At 39.9% G+C, this 17,796-nt stretch overlaps 2 protein-coding genes and 1 long non-coding RNA gene across 6 annotated transcripts in view; 1 reads left to right on the plus strand and 2 right to left on the minus strand.

The window, feature by feature from the left end:
• LOC145452215 (uncharacterized) overlaps positions 1–17,796 on the minus strand; it is a 103,980-nt gene that overhangs the window by 2,320 nt on the left and 83,864 nt on the right. The window contains exon 5 of the mRNA XM_080330443.1: positions 49–141. Within this exon, the coding sequence (XP_080186569.1) occupies positions 49–141 (93 nt within the window). The remainder of the gene's footprint in view (positions 1–48; positions 142–17,796) is intronic.
• On the plus strand, positions 3,804–5,245 carry LOC145452217 (uncharacterized). The gene is made up of 2 exons (XR_013919240.1): positions 3,804–4,060; positions 4,972–5,245. It is a non-coding gene; the product is annotated as an uncharacterized LOC145452217 (long non-coding RNA).
• LOC145452207 (uncharacterized) lies at positions 10,066–14,092 on the minus strand. 4 transcript variants are annotated; one of them, XM_080330433.1, is made up of 6 exons: positions 13,678–14,092; positions 11,800–11,980; positions 11,255–11,358; positions 11,090–11,195; positions 10,811–11,032; positions 10,066–10,623 (listed from the first exon to the last, which is right to left on the minus strand). In XM_080330433.1, exons 1-6 carry the CDS (start codon positions 13,755–13,757, stop codon positions 10,480–10,482), a joined length of 837 nt encoding a protein of 278 aa, XP_080186559.1. In that variant the 5' UTR covers positions 13,758–14,092; the 3' UTR covers positions 10,066–10,479. The 4 variants fall into 4 exon arrangements, with proteins under 4 accessions (XP_080186559.1, XP_080186561.1, XP_080186560.1 ...); XM_080330435.1 differs by having other exon boundaries at positions 13,575–13,710; XM_080330434.1 differs by lacking the exon at positions 13,678–14,092 and adding an exon at positions 12,989–13,562.

The raw sequence follows: 17,796 nt of genomic DNA on the forward strand, positions 1-17,796 counted from the left end.
AGACTTGATTAGGCACACGAATATCCCGTGCCAAAGTTCATCGCTTACCGACGGATTTGCTATTTGTATTAATAAATATATCATTATCGAAATTCGATTCCATCTTGATTTGTTTACCCTTGGCAGACATTTTCGCTGTGCCTAAAATATTACGGGTATTTAACACCTTATCAACAAGGTTAAATAGCCACAGATTAACACACAAGTTTTTCATCAACTGCATGATGGTTCACAGAAAATACATGAGGAACAGCAAGCGTGGGTTAGTAACTAAGCACTTCCATTTGTTTTTTCATGATACCAAATTCCAGGGGGGCTCAAAATAGTCATTGTTGGTACTTGAGTACAGGCAGAACTCAGTAACTGAGTACTCAAGTAACAAAGTACTTTGAAAGTACACAAGTAGGTTGTCAACTTTCACTATTCTATCAACTGGTTATGATTTTTGACCATCTCTAGTTCGCTGTGTTTAGTTTTCAGGCAAAACCAGGTCAAGATCACCTACTTTAGTACTTATTTAAATCACTATTTCTATGATACTTGAGTAGAAGAAACTTATTTTGACCATATAGGCATAAATTACAATTCAAATAAAATCCGAACGTTAAGATTTTCAAGACATTCCAAACTACTTCAGGTTCAAGTAAATGTAAGAAGTATGACAAGTACTCAAGTCTGAAGTAGGCCAGCCTGCTGTAAGCCTCTTGGTTTGCCAATCCAATGTAAAAGTACTTTGACTTCAAAATTGTTGAAGAACAAGCAACTCCTGGGATTGATCAGAGTAACATAATTTACCAATATAGCCTACGTGCCGATGTGACAGTCGGTATGTGGGTCGCACATCTCAAAAGAATTCGTCAACACGTCCCACATCAAATTAGGAATTCGCACGGTGATGACATGTCTGCTTCATCATCACAGTCCCTAGTTACCATGCGTGATTATGACCAAGTAACAGCATGTAATTCTGCCATCGGACAGCACCTATTGAAACACCCAGAGTGTGCAAAACATTACAATATCAATCAGTTTTGCAGCTCGTGGTCGTTCTCTTTTTCATTTAAAGGTCCTTGAATCAACCATTATAAAGCTGCAAAAGCCGATCCTCTGCCGCCAGAAGGAACATCTCTACACGCTGGGAATCTTCCATTAGTGTTGTTTTGTCATTCGGCTGTTTCACAGCTGATTTTGTGTGTGCTGTACCGTAACCGTGCGCTATTTACTGCAGTTCGCGACACGTGTACTTGTCATTATTACGTCACAACGACAAAATTCTTCGTATATTTCGAACTTGGTTAAGCTCATTTACTGGCGTTCACTGCTGAAGAGAGCTAGTCGAAAAGCGTCCAGTGGAATAAATTTAACAATATGAACGTATTGATTGCTGCAAAAGCAAAAATTTGTTCATAAAATTAACATGTGAGCATGTAGGTCATACAGACATTTTCAAAATCATAATCTGCAATCGTCAATCATGAATATGATGCAAGTCAATCCTATTACTTTTTATTTAAAAAAAATTGAAACCATTCAAAGTAGTTTGGCTTCAAAACTGTTGAAATAGACCTGAAGTAGACAGATGCCAATTGAGTAATTCAAAAAAATCGAAGTAGGCCTACTTCATTAGCCTACTGACCAAGTGAATATTTACGACAGGTTTGCTACTTTCCCTTGGATTTGAATTGAAACTTATGCAGAGATGATCAAGCGGTGATTGTTGGTGCCCCAGTAGCCGTATAAGTAATATTGTTAATTGCATCTACTCAAGTACAAGTAGCAATTTCCAAGAAATTAAAGTATCTTCATTTCGATACTCGGAACTGTTTTGTTTCTGTTTTTACCTCAACAGCAGCAAATCTGGTGAAATTGAAATTAGTCTATTGATAAAACTCGCATCATTTTATGGATTTCACGTGAACATGCGGTACAATGCCAGAAATGCAGGCATATCCAATGTGACTAGAGATATTTGAATATCTTTCAATCCAGATGGGTTTTTGATTCGAATCAAAAATATTCGAAGATTTCAGCCTTATTTGGAATAATTTTAGCTGGATTTGGACAAGGAATTCGTAACAATTCTAAAATTTCATGCGAGTTTGGGACATAAATCTCGATCACTACCAGATTAGAACCTGGATTTGGACATAACAAGGAATCCATATCTACTTTGGATGTCGGTTCAAATCTAAAATCGGCTTATCTGTGTGCAATGTACCTACAGCTTTTTGAGTAGAATCACTTACCTTGTGATAATGTGTCCTTTTTCTCCAATTCTTCAATTTTTTTGATAAATGCGGCATTAATCGATTCAGTATCACCATATGGCAACGTAGGATTTGCAGGATGTGCAGCATCCACAACATCAGGGGAAGACTGTTCACACGACTTGGAGATAAGGGTCCACCTTTTTGCGACGCGAGTGTCCTCTGTTTCACCGCGGAGATTGTGACTGGGAATCGAACCTTTCTTCAGATTTGATTTTCGAAACTGTATTGGTGTATCATTCTTCTTAGTAGAAAAATCTTCCTTGCAAAAGTGGTAGGAGCAAACGAAGCTGGTGTAAGTGGGCTTGAAGTCCTGCCTTCCTACTTTGCGTATCCAAGCCTTCCTCAAATTTGCGTTGGAAGGGAATGCATGGAAGGATCTGTTCTTCCCCAATTCATTGCCATTGGTGGCAGTGCACTTATAGACACAGCAGCATTTTGGCATTATATTTTACTATACGTTACCAAATATTTTAATTCCTCTCCTAATTCTAATATTGATGAAGAAATGAACATTTAACTGTAATATTGTCGTTTCATGCAGTCTACATGGCTATAGAAATATATTGTGGTGCCAACTTGGCTTAGGTAAATGCAACGTCAACCGTTGCTACCACTTCGTCAAGGACATTGTCTCTCGACCAATCAACGTAAAGCAGGGTTACCAAATTTCGAGATCCGGAAAGTATCATTTGACATTTTACAGCTTGTAGCCTGCTTTATAGGCCTACCGTTGTAGAAGGCCCATTGTCTGTTCATTGTGAATCATAACCATTTAAATGAAACAAATAGGTTGACATGGTGTTATGCTCAACGTACCGCAATATCCCAACTTAAACAAGAATGCGTAGGCACAGCATGGTTCTATTTCTACCATAATGCGTATTGTAACTACTGGAATTCCATCTTCATACAGTCGGATTTTGTTAAAACAAAGTTTTTTTCATGAAAAATTTGTCAGTTGTTGAGGCAAATAAGTTTATTTTCAGGGCCAAACTACTTCGTAAGGACAGACAATTCCAACCAGAAATGAAGATAAGAAGTAAAATTATAACATTATGTGGCGTTCAAGCGGTTCATTCGGGAGTAGGATTGGAAAAATGACCTTTTTTTGCCAGCACCACATCATTATATGTAAAAAGTCGGTAAAATTGGATTAGAATATGAGTGATTACCTTTCATATTTTTTCTTTGTCAACAAAAGAATCTAAAATCAGCAGTTTTTTAGTCCAGTAATATGACTTATGATTTGTAAATGTGTCCTCTTTACAGGATTCCAAAATATGGTAACCCCACCAAAACAGCATTCTGTTTTGTCAGCCACAACCTCCCGGGACGGTTTGGGTCGCGAACCCCTAGCTTGCAAACTCGTTAACGTAAACCGAACAGATGGCCAATAACAGGAGTCGGCAATCATTTTCGCTCTATGAACCGGTTTCAAAATGAACTTTATCCGCAAAGATTCAAAAAACACTAATAATGTTCAACATTGAAAATTGATTTGCACACCACACACTAGAAGATCCATTACTGGAGTGGAACTATTCATGAAAATCTTGTCTCTGCAGTTCGAACACAGTGGGTTTCTGAGGAAAATGGCTGGTGCCAAGCTGTTGTTGCAACTTTAATCTGAGTGTATCGAGAGCACCGTGTCTCTTTAATACCAGTAGTAGATCGATGCAACAAGTGTTATTCAAGCGAACGACCAGCAGTGGTTCCATGCAACGCAGGAACCGAATCTGATAACAAGCAAGCTAAAGTAATGGCGATACGTCTGGCTTGTTGATCGGTAGGTGGCAGTGTTGGGATCAAGTCACTACCTTCGAGTCATGAGTCATTTCGAGTCATTCCACATTTTGACTGAGTCAAGTCAAGTCAATCGATTTTCGAAGGTGACTCGAGTCAAGTCAAGTCACACGATTTTTGGAGGTGACTCGAGTCAAGTCGAGTCAAGTCAAGAGTCAAGTCACAATTCAAGTCAAATTGCCTTTTGAGGCATGAGACGTGATTGCGTCATTGTATTGTGCTAGCTGTCTGAAATAAAGATTATGTGGTCATTGATTTTGAACCGATGAAGGGATATAGAGTTGCACAGTAAGTAAGTACACACTACACAGCCACAGTTTATAGTTACCAGCCAAAATAGAGAATAGAGAAACGAATCAATAAGACGTAATACATTACCCTTTAGCAAATTGATATGATCCAATTCGAGCCTGCGCCAATGGTTGAGGACTAACTATTTTAGAATTCGATTTCAACAAGAGGTTTGGTTGTTACGATAAGAACACAGAACAGGAATAGACATTTTGGTATCAAATTACTGTTCTATACTATAGTTAAGATATCGTAGGCTGTAAGTCTCGATCACGTTGTATGCGATCAATATATTTCTGAGAGAACAATGAAGGCTCAGTAAAACGCACGATCATTTAATGATTGGCCGCTCTCACGGGCCACACCAGCGTTGCGCGAGCAATCCGAACATATACTATGATTTTTATCGACACCGATTACTTGATGACTTGCAATTGACTCGTGAATTTTGCTCCGAGTCACGAGTCAATCCACATTTCTGATACGCCGAGTCAAGTCAAGTCAAGTCATTTTAGCAAAGTGACTCGAGTCAAGTCAAGTCATACGAAAAAGTGACTCGAGTCTGACTCGAGTCAAGTCAGGACTCGAGTCATCCCAACACTGGTAGGTGGTGGGATCGATCTTCACCCAGGTCAAATCAAAGACTTGAAAACAGGTTCCACGGATAGCATGAATCAATATGGAGGAGATGTCCCTGGCTAGTATCACATCTCCATCGTCAAAGCATCTCGATGGTGTAGGCAAAAATAAATCAGATTCTCTCTCTCTCTGATATGACTGCTTTATCTGAGATGACGATGTCTTTGGACATCGTCAAATTGAAGAATCCAAAACAGCATAAGTGCTTCTTCCCTTAGCATGCATCATAAAACGCCACCGCTTTTCAAGTAACTTTCCCCAACTTGACAAGAGAAATCACACGACACCACAAACTCTCTTGTACCGATTCCTGAAAACCATTCAGACTTAATTAGCCAAACGAATATTACATGTCAAAATTTAGAGCTTACCGACTGATTTGTTATTGGTATTACATATACCATTATCGAAATTCGATTCCGTCTTGATTTGTTTACCCTTGGCAGATATTTTCGCTGTGCCTAAATTATAAAGAGAATTCAACATCTTACCAATAACGTTGAATAGCCACAGGTTATCATACAACTTTTCCATAAACTGCATCCTGGTTCACACAGAAATACATATGCGACAGCGAGCGTGGGTTAGTAACTAAGCACCTGCCTTTGTTTCTCATGTCGGCGAGGATTTTCAGGTTGGTGATGATACTTAATTCTAGAGATAATCAAAGTAGGTATTGTTGGTACTCAAGTACAAGCATAAGTAATGCTATAAATTCAAAGATGGTCACTAACGAGGAGGAGGTACCATCATTTTTCAAAGTAGCCTACCGTACTCAACACCCAATTGAATCATTTTCTTCAATACTGAAACTGACCATGTGACCATTTATGGCAGGTAGCCTACGCTACTTTCCCTTGTATTTGAATCGGAATTTACGCAGATGTGGGCAAAGCAGTGATTGATGGTACAGCAGTAGCAGAAGTTACATTTTAAATTATATCAACTCAAGTACCGTATGAAGTAGCTGTTACTGTTACCTCGAACATTTTTAGGAACGCCATTATTAGCTTCACGAAATGCTTTGAGAGAAGTGCGAGCTCGTTTCCGCGGTGCTGGATGCCTGCGGTCTGTGGGAGGTTTCCTAACTGAGGACTTTGTACTATGCGACTTTTGTGGCAAATTCACGGTCGGCAAGGCTCCACAGCGAAGAGCTCGTTTTCCAGCAGCAGATATGATTATGGCGTCCTTTTCGAAATGATGATTACAGATGGCTGCACTGAAACATGAAACTGTATCAATCTCGCATTAGTTTCACAATAAGACAAGCTGAGTAATAATATTCAAAAGTAATCGGACTTAACGAGATATTGTCCTATATTAACATGCAGTAAACTAAAAATAAAAACAACTTGGCAGCTGTGGAAGCAAAATAATGAATAACATATATACAGGGGCGTAGCCAGCCGAGAATAAAACGGGGGTTATTTCAAATAAAGGGGGTATTTTTTTAAAACAGGAGAATGCTTCTAAAAAATGATGTTCCAAGTTCTAACCGATTCATCAGGTTGATTGTATATACAAATGAAGATGTTAGAACGGTCAGATAATCTTTCTTGTGTTTGTGACTTCATCATTCGCATATATATAACCCAGTTGTACGATTTAAATACAACACCACAACCCCTAAGCTAAGATAACAGCAGAAAGAGAGACAACGAGGTATCATGACGCAATTACCAAAGCGAGGATCGTTATCAAGAAATCGCGCGCACGGATCATATTGCAGCACTGCCGGAGATGTCTCAATTTTGCGATCAAATATGAACAGCGAAAAAGCGCAAATGAATTAGCCTGTTGTATTTTGTAGCCTGTTGCCTGTTATTGCACATGATCTGAATTAAATTTGTTTTAAATCAATGTGATGTCTACTGTCTGCTAAGATGGTGTAGTATTTTGGTGTGTGGAGATAGTAAAGACCGATTAACGCTCGAGCTTGAGCGATTGTATCTCGTGAATAACAGCAGCCCGGCGCAGGCTCGGGCTGCAACCAAAAAGCGCGTTTGCGGTGCAAGCGTGACAATCGCAAATTCTCCAGGCCAAGACTATAACTTCTCATCATTACAACGTTACATCGAACATTGATAGCACTATCATGCGCCTCGAGTCACGGAGTGGCCTAATTTTCCTAGCCTCCGATGTTTCTACTACTGGCCATGTAGCCAAGCGCGTTAAAACAGGACAATCAGCAGATGCGTCAGAGGCCCGAGACACGCAAAGACTGAAAATCTACACAACAACCGAGCTAAATCATCGCAAATTGGATCAATACATAATAGACTCCACATCGGACATTTGGTTAGTGCAATCTGTTAATTGGTACTTTAGGGATATGCTATCTCTAAAAATACAAGCCTAGGTCGGCTGCAATGTAATGTGATACGCTAATTACTCCCGCTGTCACAGATGAGAGAGGAATAGGAGAAAAAAGGGTATCGTCGCATTTATTGTTCCGTGAAGACGCTGATTGAGCATCTAATCACTAGGGCTGGGCAAAATCGAGTACCTGAGTGATTCGATTCTGAATCACTTATTATGCTTCGAGTCGAGTCGAGTATTCGAGTATCACTCATTATGACGTCACAACAACATGTATTATGTTAAAGTTCAAATATGTACCTTTTATGCCACTACAAAGAACATAACGCATGTTATCCATCACATTAAAGATACTTTGGTGTTTTTTCAACCATAACGATTTCATTGCACTTCTGGACAATGTTGCGGGTTGATCATGACTTCGGAAATGTGATATTTCCAGTAACGTTCCCAGCTTTGTGCTATGTCTCGTATGCTGCGACACGGCCAATCAAGGTTTCAGGCTTCCTCAGTGGAAAATAGTGTCAAAACTATAATTCTCGTTAGTAAATTAATTTTCAGTTGCGAGGAGCGTATAATTTCAGTACTCGAAAAAATTGTGTTTTACTACTCGACTCGAATCATCCAAATTAATACTCGATTCAGATTCGAGTACTCGAATCATTATGCCCAGCCCTACTAATCCCGAATGAGCATCAAGTGATTATACAAAGATAATAACAGAGACCTAGATTTTGGATTCAAGAGCAGGGGTAGTTTATGCTTGGGAACGGGGGATATTGGACACCGATTATCCCCCGCTGTCTACGACCCTGCATATATACATCTAATCATAAAAGTAGTAAATATTATGAAACACAGCTGATACTACCGAGAAACAAGTTGAACTTACGTTTCTTTATGCAGTAGATGTTGGATATTGTCACCTTTGGACGAATCTCGCCAATGTAGTATAAATTGCGTTAAAGCTCTTCTGTGTCTCCGCTCTTCATCGGACCTTGCAAGGTCTGGCCTATAAATTGTGAAGAGGGAGCGTTTTTCCTTAGATTTCCGCTCCCAGTGACATCCTGGTATTGCGCAGGTGTTTGGCATACCAAGCGTTCAAGATTTAATAATCAACAAAATGCTTATTATATCAATCTGAAATTAGTCAATTTCTCCAGGTCAAATCCAAACTAACTGATTAGTACAATAAGTCACAAATCCAAGAGTGGTGCATAATCTATCCAAATATTGGTATGGTGGAAGCATCACTGCACAGAAGCTTGTTGACTTTATGACAGCTGACTACGAAATGAAATAGCTCCAGTTGTCGACCTGGGGGCACTGTTGAGTACAGCCTACTCAAAAAAATCTCCTTTTACTAGGTACTCGACTCGAATCATTGTGCCCAGACCTACGCACAGATTATATCCTCAGTCAGTAATTGGAAATCTAATTTTTCCATCTTAATTATGCCTGGATTATGAAAACGTCTCCTCTTTATTTATCAATACATACCAAAACCTCTATGATTATACAAACCAAGATATTTCAAGGAAACCTCATCTGAAGTCAATATTGAAACCAATTGATAATATTGTGTGAATATCATGACTTCTTTTGCTCATGAAATATCCTCCTGATAATAATGCTTTGATAGCCGCCCCAGTGGCTAGATGTACTGTATGACTAAATAACCTGTTCTGATTGCCCTAAATCCTATCCAAAACAAACATAACTGCCCTTTTAACAGTCGACAACCAGCCGTTTCATGCTATGAAGCGACAACAAATCTGACGACCATCGAATCACGCGACCGTGAATCACGTGTTGCAGCAATCTATCCGTAGGTTAGTTATCTATACTGTGATATCCGCGCCAATTGCTAGATATACTGTACCAATATAGAAATTGTACAATCTCTATAGTACCACTAAAAACCTGTTCCCAATGCCCTGCGTCCTGTCCAAACCAAACATAATTGCATTTTTAACAGTCAACCTGACCGACCCCAGACAGCAAGCCGCTTGCATGCTAAGCGACCACAAACAAATCGGCAGCACATCGCAGTACTCAACCGTGAATCACGTGTTGAGCAATGCGCGTCTGTCAAAAGATTACTACATACGGCACAAGTAGGCTACAACTCACGTGCGTCAAATGTGCCTGACCTGATGTGTGGAACCATAGTGTCCTATTATAGATAACTAACCTACGGATAGATGGGCAACACGTGATTCACGGTCGAGAGCCCAGATGCCGTCAGATTTGTTGTCGCTTCATAGCATGAAGCGGCAGGTTGTTGGCCAGATTGATGTTTGGTGCAGATAGGATATTGGGCAATCACGACAGGTTATTTAGTGATACAGTACACAGGCACTGGCGCGGCTATCATTGCATTAATATCAGGAGGATATTTCATGAGCAAAATAAGTCATGATATTCACTCCATTATTAATTGGTTTCAATATTGACTTCGGCTGAGATTTCCTTGAACTATTTTGGTTTGTATAATCATTAGAGCGGCCATTTTTTGACATGTCAAAATTTGTCAAAATCGTAGTGGTAAAAAGTTGCCTATTTCTGAGCCAAAAACGTTTTTCGATGCTAAACTACTTCGTTACGACAGCTATAGTTCCTACCAGAAATGAAGATCTAAGAAGTTGGCTACAATTTTAACATTATGTGGTCAAAAAAACGCCCTAATAATCAGAGATAGGTTTTAGTATGTATTGCTAAATAAAGAGAATATGTTTTCATAATTCAGGCATAATTAATATGGAATAATTATATTTCGAATTACTGACTGAGGATATCATGTGTGCGTAGGGCTTGGCACAATGATTCTCGAATCTGAACATAATATGATTGCGGTGGAGGATGCATCAACGAGTCACAACTGGAGCTATTTCACTTCGAAGTCAGCTGTCATAAAATAATCCAGTTTTTGGGCAACATAGTCTTCTTGCTTTGCATGTTGATACTGCCTAGCCATGCAAAGATTCCTCCTATGTAAAAAAGAGGTAAACCAACACTATGGCTGAAACCTTGACGTTGGTGTGTTGGCTTTTGTCCAATATCAGCTGGCAGTCCACTTCGCAATGGTGACATATCAAACTGACACATATATCCTCAGTATTTATTATTTTCAATATTTAATATTATCCTATATATATTATTCAATCGACTTTCGCTTGGGTATTGGGGATGCATCGTACGGCTTTGCCGATCTTTTCATTGCCGTTGATTGGGTGACATGATGGATGTCGTACGCTAGCTGTGGAATATCCGGATTTGTCCGTCTTCTCCTCATTTGTATCTGCAATCACAATCCCAGTCAATAATCTAACGCAGGGGTGGGCAAACTACGGGCCGCATGCGGCCCGCAACACCGTTCTGTGCGGCCCGCGAGAGTCTAAACAAACTTTTTAAAAATATTGATACAATGCGTACTAAAAATCGAATTAATGCAGGGACTTGATCAACTTTTTCTTAGTGTATTTCACCTTGATAATTCTTAGACAGTGCATCGGAAGAGGCGCGCGCAGCTGAGCTCGACTGAAAAATGCCTCTAGCACATCTTGCGTGAACGTTCCAAGGGCCAACTTGGGCATTTCTTCGATGAGACGATCGCATAGATCCACCATATTCCGTGACGTGAAAATTAGGCCTTCCATTGTGGGTTTTGCGATCATTCGTTTTGGCTCACCACGACTTGCAGCATATTTCTAAAAAATTACATTATAACCCGAAAATACCTCGAAAAATAACTATGAGGAACTGACCTTCCAACTCAATAATCGATCCGCAAATTCACTCAGCCATGCAATTCTTTCATCGTCCAGGCTGCATATCGGATAACTAATGCGGCATGTGACGATATTGAACCATCTGTTTTAGGTCATAAAATCAAGCCCCTTGTTATATAAGTGAAAATTCGTTACTCATACCTTTCCATCATCAGAACAAAATCAGATGTACCAGTTGCTCCCATCCCTTTCAAACAATTTCCAACTTTGTGACTCAATACACCCGTAGCCAAACTGACATTCATCTGGCATGAAAAACGGTCACATTTCAGCCCAGTGAATGATTGCAAGCGCATCATCTATACCAGTGCTTCTCAACCTATTTCAGTTCGCGTCCCACTTTCCATCCAAATTTCATTGCGTGGCCCACCACACACCCTTTCGCGACAAACGTTCAAACCACTGCAGACAATAGAGCGAATAGCTGCGGGACTCATGCACTTTGGGACCAAAAACACATTTTCTCCGTAAGGCTGTAGTGAGTTTAGTCCGAAAGTGCACGAGCCCCGCAGGTCCGTCAATTACATGTTCCAGAATCATCATCCAAAAGTGGAAGAAAACGTTGAAAATTTTGACATTTTTCGACTTGGGCTTCGTGGTAGAGAACAGATCTACAAGTGGGCCGCAGCCAACCGGTTGAAAAGCACCGATCTAGACCAGAGGTGTCAAACATATTTTTTGCCTACTTTAGATCGTGGATTTAAATTAACATGGGCCAATGTAAATCCGTACTGGTAAAGTGCCAGGCTGCGCGACTCCACGTCAAACAGTTTTTGGATATCCGTCCATAATATATCTTGCCCTCTCCCATTCATGTTCATGTATCGAGATCCCTCTGCTTTCGATGAATAGAGAGTTCCGTGTGGTCTGTTAGGATATAAGAATATATCGGGTATGGAATTTCGGGACTGTTTTCACATGGTAGGCCTACTAACATTTAATTTTCATAAGTCAAGTAATACCCAGAATTTTCGTTGCGCTTCGCGCGCAGTAGATACGGCGTGACAAATATGTTTAAACGAAAGTATCACTGAATATAATTTAAGATATCGGGTTACGTTCACACAGCATCACAGTAAGCATGCCCCCCCTCACCATAACATTTGATACTATCGTTTCGCAATCTAGCAGTAACATGACGTGTCCAAATCCGGAAAAGCGAACCTTGACTTTTTTTTAACGTTAGACTTAGACCTGTTCTAGCAGACCACCGTTGAAACTTTCTGGACAAACGACACATTATATATACCGCTTTTTTTGTATTTTTCTTCAAATTACGGGCATTATTGTCATTGTTTCAGTTATTGTGTAAACATTTTGAAAACATACGAACTGCCATATTTTTAATTAACGTTTACTAATCGCGCAAAGTGTTGAAGCCGTATCTGACACAACTTGTCACCAATGCTCAGCGACTAAACTAGGCGCCTTATAATATGGGGGAGGGCTCCATGCCATGATATTCTCTAAAACGGGGTGTTCAAGTAAACAAAGAATTAGTGGCACATTCCATATCAATACTATCATTTACATCCCATGATATGGACGACTGCCTATTCTGTCAAAAATTGACCCCGCCTGGGATGCATCAATATGAATCAAGCTCTATACTCCTTCCTCATAGCTTTTGGCAGTCCATGCGAACGAATTACGATAGTTTTCAAAACTACTCACTTGAGTAGCTTCAAAGTCAGTCAATTCTAGTTCTACTCCAAGTAGTTATAGGTTGCTTATGGAAGAAGTACTTCTACTCATACTTGAGTAGATTTTTTCATCGCTACTTCTACTTGAGTAGCTTTCTTGACTACTTTGACCACCTCTGGTAGTGCTCACCGTACTACAATAATATGATCTAAAATTATCAGGTAAAGCTACCTTGAGGAGATGCTGAGGATCGGAGCATAGAAAAATTGGCCTTTCAGGAGCGTACGGATTTGGATCAGTAAAGAGTCCATCTAATGGAATCTTCTTTGTCCCAGCAATAACCTAGGCCTAATTTTCACGTCACGGAATATGGTGGGTCTATGCGATCGTCTCATCGAAGAAATGCTCAAGTTGGCCCTTGGAACGTTCACGCAAGATGTGCTAGAGGCATTTTTTGGAAATTTATTAAGATCCTTAAACGTAATAAGGCGTTAGATTATTGACTGGGATTGTGATTGCAGATACAAATGGGGAGAAGACGGACAAATCCGGATATTCCACAGCTAGCGTACGACATCCATCATGTCACCCAATCAACGACAATGAAAAGATCGGCAAAGCCGTACGATGCATCCCCAATACCCAAGCGAAAGTCGATTGAATAATATATATAGGATAATATTAAATATTGAAAATAATAAATACTGAGGATATATGTGTCAGTTTGATATGTCACCATTGCGAAGTGGACTGCCAGCTGATATTGGACAAAAGCCAACACACCAACGTCAAGGTTTCAGCCATAGTGTTGGTTTACCTCTTTTTTACATAGGAGGAATCTTTGCATGGCTAGGCAGTATCAACATGCAAAGCAAGAAGACTATGTTGCCCAAAAACTGGATTATTTTATGACAGCTGACTTCGAAGTGAAATAGCTCCAGTTGTGACTCGTTGATGCATCCTCCACCGCAATCATATTATGTTCAGATTCGAGAATCATTGTGCCAAGCCCTACGCACACATGATATCCTCAGTCAGTAATTCGAAATATAATTATTCCATATTAATTATGCCTGGATTATGAAAACATATTCTCTTTATTTAGCAATACATACTAAAACCTATCTCTGATTGTTAGGGCGTTTTTTTGACCACATAATGTTAAAATTGTAGCCAACTTCTTAGATCTTCATTTCTGGTAGGAACTATAGCTGTCCTAACGAAGTAGTTTAGCATCGAAAAACGTTTTTGGCTCAGAAATAGGCAACTTTTTACCACTACGATTTTGACAAATTTTGACATGTCAAAAAATGGCCGCTCTAATGATTATACAAACCAAAATAGTTCAAGGAAATCTCTGCCGAAGTCAATATTGAAACCAATTAATAATGGAGTGAATATCATGACTTATTTTGCTCATGAAATATCCTCCTGATATTAATGCAATGATAGCCGCGCCAGTGCCTGTGTAGTGTATCACTAAATAACCTGTCGTGATTGCCCAATATCCTATCTGCACCAGACATCAATCTGGCCAACAACCTGCCGCTTCATGCTATGAAGCGACAACAAATCTGACGGCATCTGGGCTCTCGACCGTGAATCACGTGTTGCCCATCTATCCGTAGGTTAGTTATCTATATGTCGACACAAGCAAATCGCACGGTTCAATGAAATTGTATCACGTCACAGTTTCCATTTGGCTACAGGCAATTTGACGGTGATTTTTGACCGACTTGCTGAGCATCAAATTTGATAAAACGGGTATCAATCGAAAGCTGCCGCCGTACTGATTACGAAAATATAAATTTTATTCCGCTCGCGGCCCTGGAACCCCCACAATCAGCCTCTAATTTTTCATTGTTATGGAGATTGGCATGGCATTGGGACACAACAATGCTGTCTAACGAAACGAGACAGGTGCTCGAGAAAAAGGGAGCCAGACAGTATTGTTGCGTTTGTCGTTTCGCCAGACAGCATTGTTGCGTCCCAATGCCAATCTCCATAACAATGAAAAATTAGAGGCTGATTGTGGGGGTTCCAGGGCCGCGAGCGGAATAAAATTTATATTTTCGTAATCAGTACGGCGGCAGCTTTCGATTGATACCCGTTTTATCAAATTTGATGCTCGGCAAGTCGGTCAAAAATCACCGTCAAATTGCCTGTAGCCAAATGGAAACTGTGACGTGATACAATTTCATTGAACCGTGCGATTTGCTTGTGTCGACACCATATAGGACACTATGGTGGAACAGTATCCCGCCAGCTATTCGACAATCGACCAGCATGTCCTTGTCCACATCCAAGTCGAAATACAAGCAATTACTACTAAATGAATACTACAGTCCATCCTCAATATCACCGGACCACGGCTGACCTATCGATCTCGCCTTCCATGACATGCCACCCCATTTTGACGCTGCTTTTTTCTATACTATCTTCTTCACTTTTCATCCTATGTGCATGCCTCCTCTTTACATCGCCTAGGCCAAGGTGGGTGTCCGATTTCATAGACTATTCCAAGCAGACATGGGGTAATCCGTAATCGCGATTAGTAATCGTAATCGATTACGAGGATTACAGTATTTTCAAGTAATCGTAATCGCAATCGATTGCATTCGAAAAAATTCCGAAGTAATCGTAATCGTAATCGACTACTTCCCATATCTAATCGATTTCTTCGTGAAAGAACGATTACTTTTTATTTGTACAAGGACTACGACATAAACTGAACAGTGAACATTCGTGAATAAGGAAGAGACATTACCAGGTTTATGATAGCACAAACGACGAAACGTCTTATTTTCAAATGCCATTGCTCATTATTACGTCAGAAGTAGCCTATTAGCTTTGGTAGTCATTACGTAGGAAGTATCCACAGCAAATAGATATCCAATATACGTACATTAGTGTGATTGTAAGAACACCCGCCGTGCTCTATATAAGGTTATCAACACGTTCCACACGCCCTGTACCTCGCAGCAGGATAATTAATCACCACTCTGCCTAGTTTAAAATAGTAACTTCTGTATTGATGTTTGGTCATGCTTAGTTAAACGCAGTTTGACCGTTGCTGCTTGGCGAGCAGTAGGCCTATGTAGTACGTGCGCGTGCGACCGTGCGTACACCGGACAAAGATTTGAAATTTTGTACTCGTCAAATAAAACATTACGGCTTCCACAACGAAGCATTGAAAGTCAACAGCTGCTGATAACCGAGCCGTTTTTGCCGTTTCTCGTAACGGCAGCTTGTAGTATACATCATCTGTATTAAGTTGAAGGCAGCATTTTATGTTCTCTTCATCTCATTCTCAAATGACTCTACTTGAAATGGGCGCCAATCGTTATTTCACAATTCTTTACTCAACATTGGGACCAGCCGCCATAGCTATGGGCTTACACATCATGTTAGCGTGGGTTGTAGCTATAGAATCAGGACCAAAACAGCAATTCGTCCCCCAGTCCAGACGTTGGTCTTTGGCCGCCATAGGGGGATATTTTCAAGTTGAAGACTGAATTTCGTCAATAATATTGGTAATCGCATTATCTTATTATTAATCCTATCTCTGCCCCCGATGTTCAAAATTACCTGTAGAGCGGTGGCACATAATTCATAATTATAACGTCTGGTACCTTGTTATAATTACTTTAGTGTATGTTGTTAATTCGTGACCTCCGGTCTGTTATATAATCAAAAGATATTGTTGTATCCCAAACGTAGCAGACTAAAATAAAAACTTTCGTGAGACGCACTCACAAATTGTCATGTCTTTAATGCTCTGTGGGTACCCGGGTGGCATTTTCATTGTGGGCTGAGATTGGAAGGACCGGACTCTTATTCACGCCAACCCAGCGCGGTTATTGACAATGGACACATACCCCAAGTTTCGGCCAAGGTCTTTCTTTAGTAGCACACTTCGTGAAGTCGCGTGTTGATCGAAACTGCATATGTGTTTTGGCGTGTCGTGGCACGGTACTGACTGGAACCTAAATGCCTATGACTATAAATTAGGGTTGCATTAAAAACAAAAATCAATTTAAAGCAAACAATAAGGCCCTTGTGTTTAAAACATGTTTTTTATTTTCATTTTTGTTTGTTCATTTTTAAGCCAGAACGTCACGAATGAATATAGATTGACATTGACAATTGAAAATATAGGGTAAATATAGCTCCTATGACGAAATATATGTACTATAATTGTTGAACCGACTATTTTCAGGGTTCCAACCATCCCATATCGATGTACGACGGCTAAATCGGGTGGTTGGTAATTGTCCGTAGCCTCATACAACATGCTTTTTCTAAAGTATTTACACGATCATAGCATAATTTTACAATTTGAAAAAACATAAGTTTTTTTAAAAGCTAGTGTTTTAAACAACCATTTACTTTAAATGCAACCCTTCTATACATTATTATGCTTTTTTTGTTGAGGGGGGGACGTATGCATTTCAAAATCAAGCTCATCTAGAGAGAATTTTCAAGTTAATTAAATCTCTCGAAAAACTCCATAATTCATATTGGCTTACGAAATACTTTTGAGTCCCATTCGAGCTCACTCCTCACCCTATTGGGAAATTTGGGGTGAGACAGTCATGGACCTGGCAAAAATGCAAATCGTTGGGCGCAATAAATCGTCCTCTATAAAAATGGCAATAGGTATATTATGACGTAACAAGCAAATGACACGTCTTTTTAAAGGAAGTTTAATAATTCTTTGAACCGATAGCAGACGATATAGATAATATTAGGATCTTGGTTGCTTTCACACCCTATTTAGCGTCCACTTGCAACGTAATAATTTTATTTATTACACGAGCTTTCGGAGCTCCGCTCCTTCTTCAAGTGGACGCTAAATAGGGTGTGAAAGCAACCAAGATCCTAAAGGAAGTTTGTTATCGCATTAGGCCTTTTCATTGCAATCCATATATTGTCTTCGAATATAACTTCTAAGATGCAAAATAAATGTAATCGTGAGTAATCGTGATTACTTTTCCAATGTAATCGTAATCGACTACTTCCGGATTTTACTGTAATCG

This window comes from Botryllus schlosseri, chromosome 12 (assembly GCF_051294905.1).
Source record: "Botryllus schlosseri isolate E-star chromosome 12, Bs_hap1, whole genome shotgun sequence".
Lineage (NCBI taxonomy): Eukaryota > Metazoa > Chordata > Ascidiacea > Stolidobranchia > Styelidae > Botryllus > Botryllus schlosseri.

What these genes read in the sequence shown, in the direction of transcription:
- LOC145452207 (XM_080330433.1), bottom strand. Translation starts at nt 13,757, where the DNA reads ATGATTCTCGAATCTGAACATAATATGATTGCGGTGGAGGATGCATCA. An exon ending in ATCGATTATTGAGTTGGAAG is followed by an intron (nt 11,033 to 11,089) that starts GTCAGTTCCTCA and finishes GTAATTTTTTAG; the next exon opens with AAATATGCTGCAAGTCGTGG. An exon ending in ACTGTCTAAGAATTATCAAG is followed by an intron (nt 10,624 to 10,810) that starts GTGAAATACACT and finishes TTGTGATTGCAG; the next exon opens with ATACAAATGAGGAGAAGACG.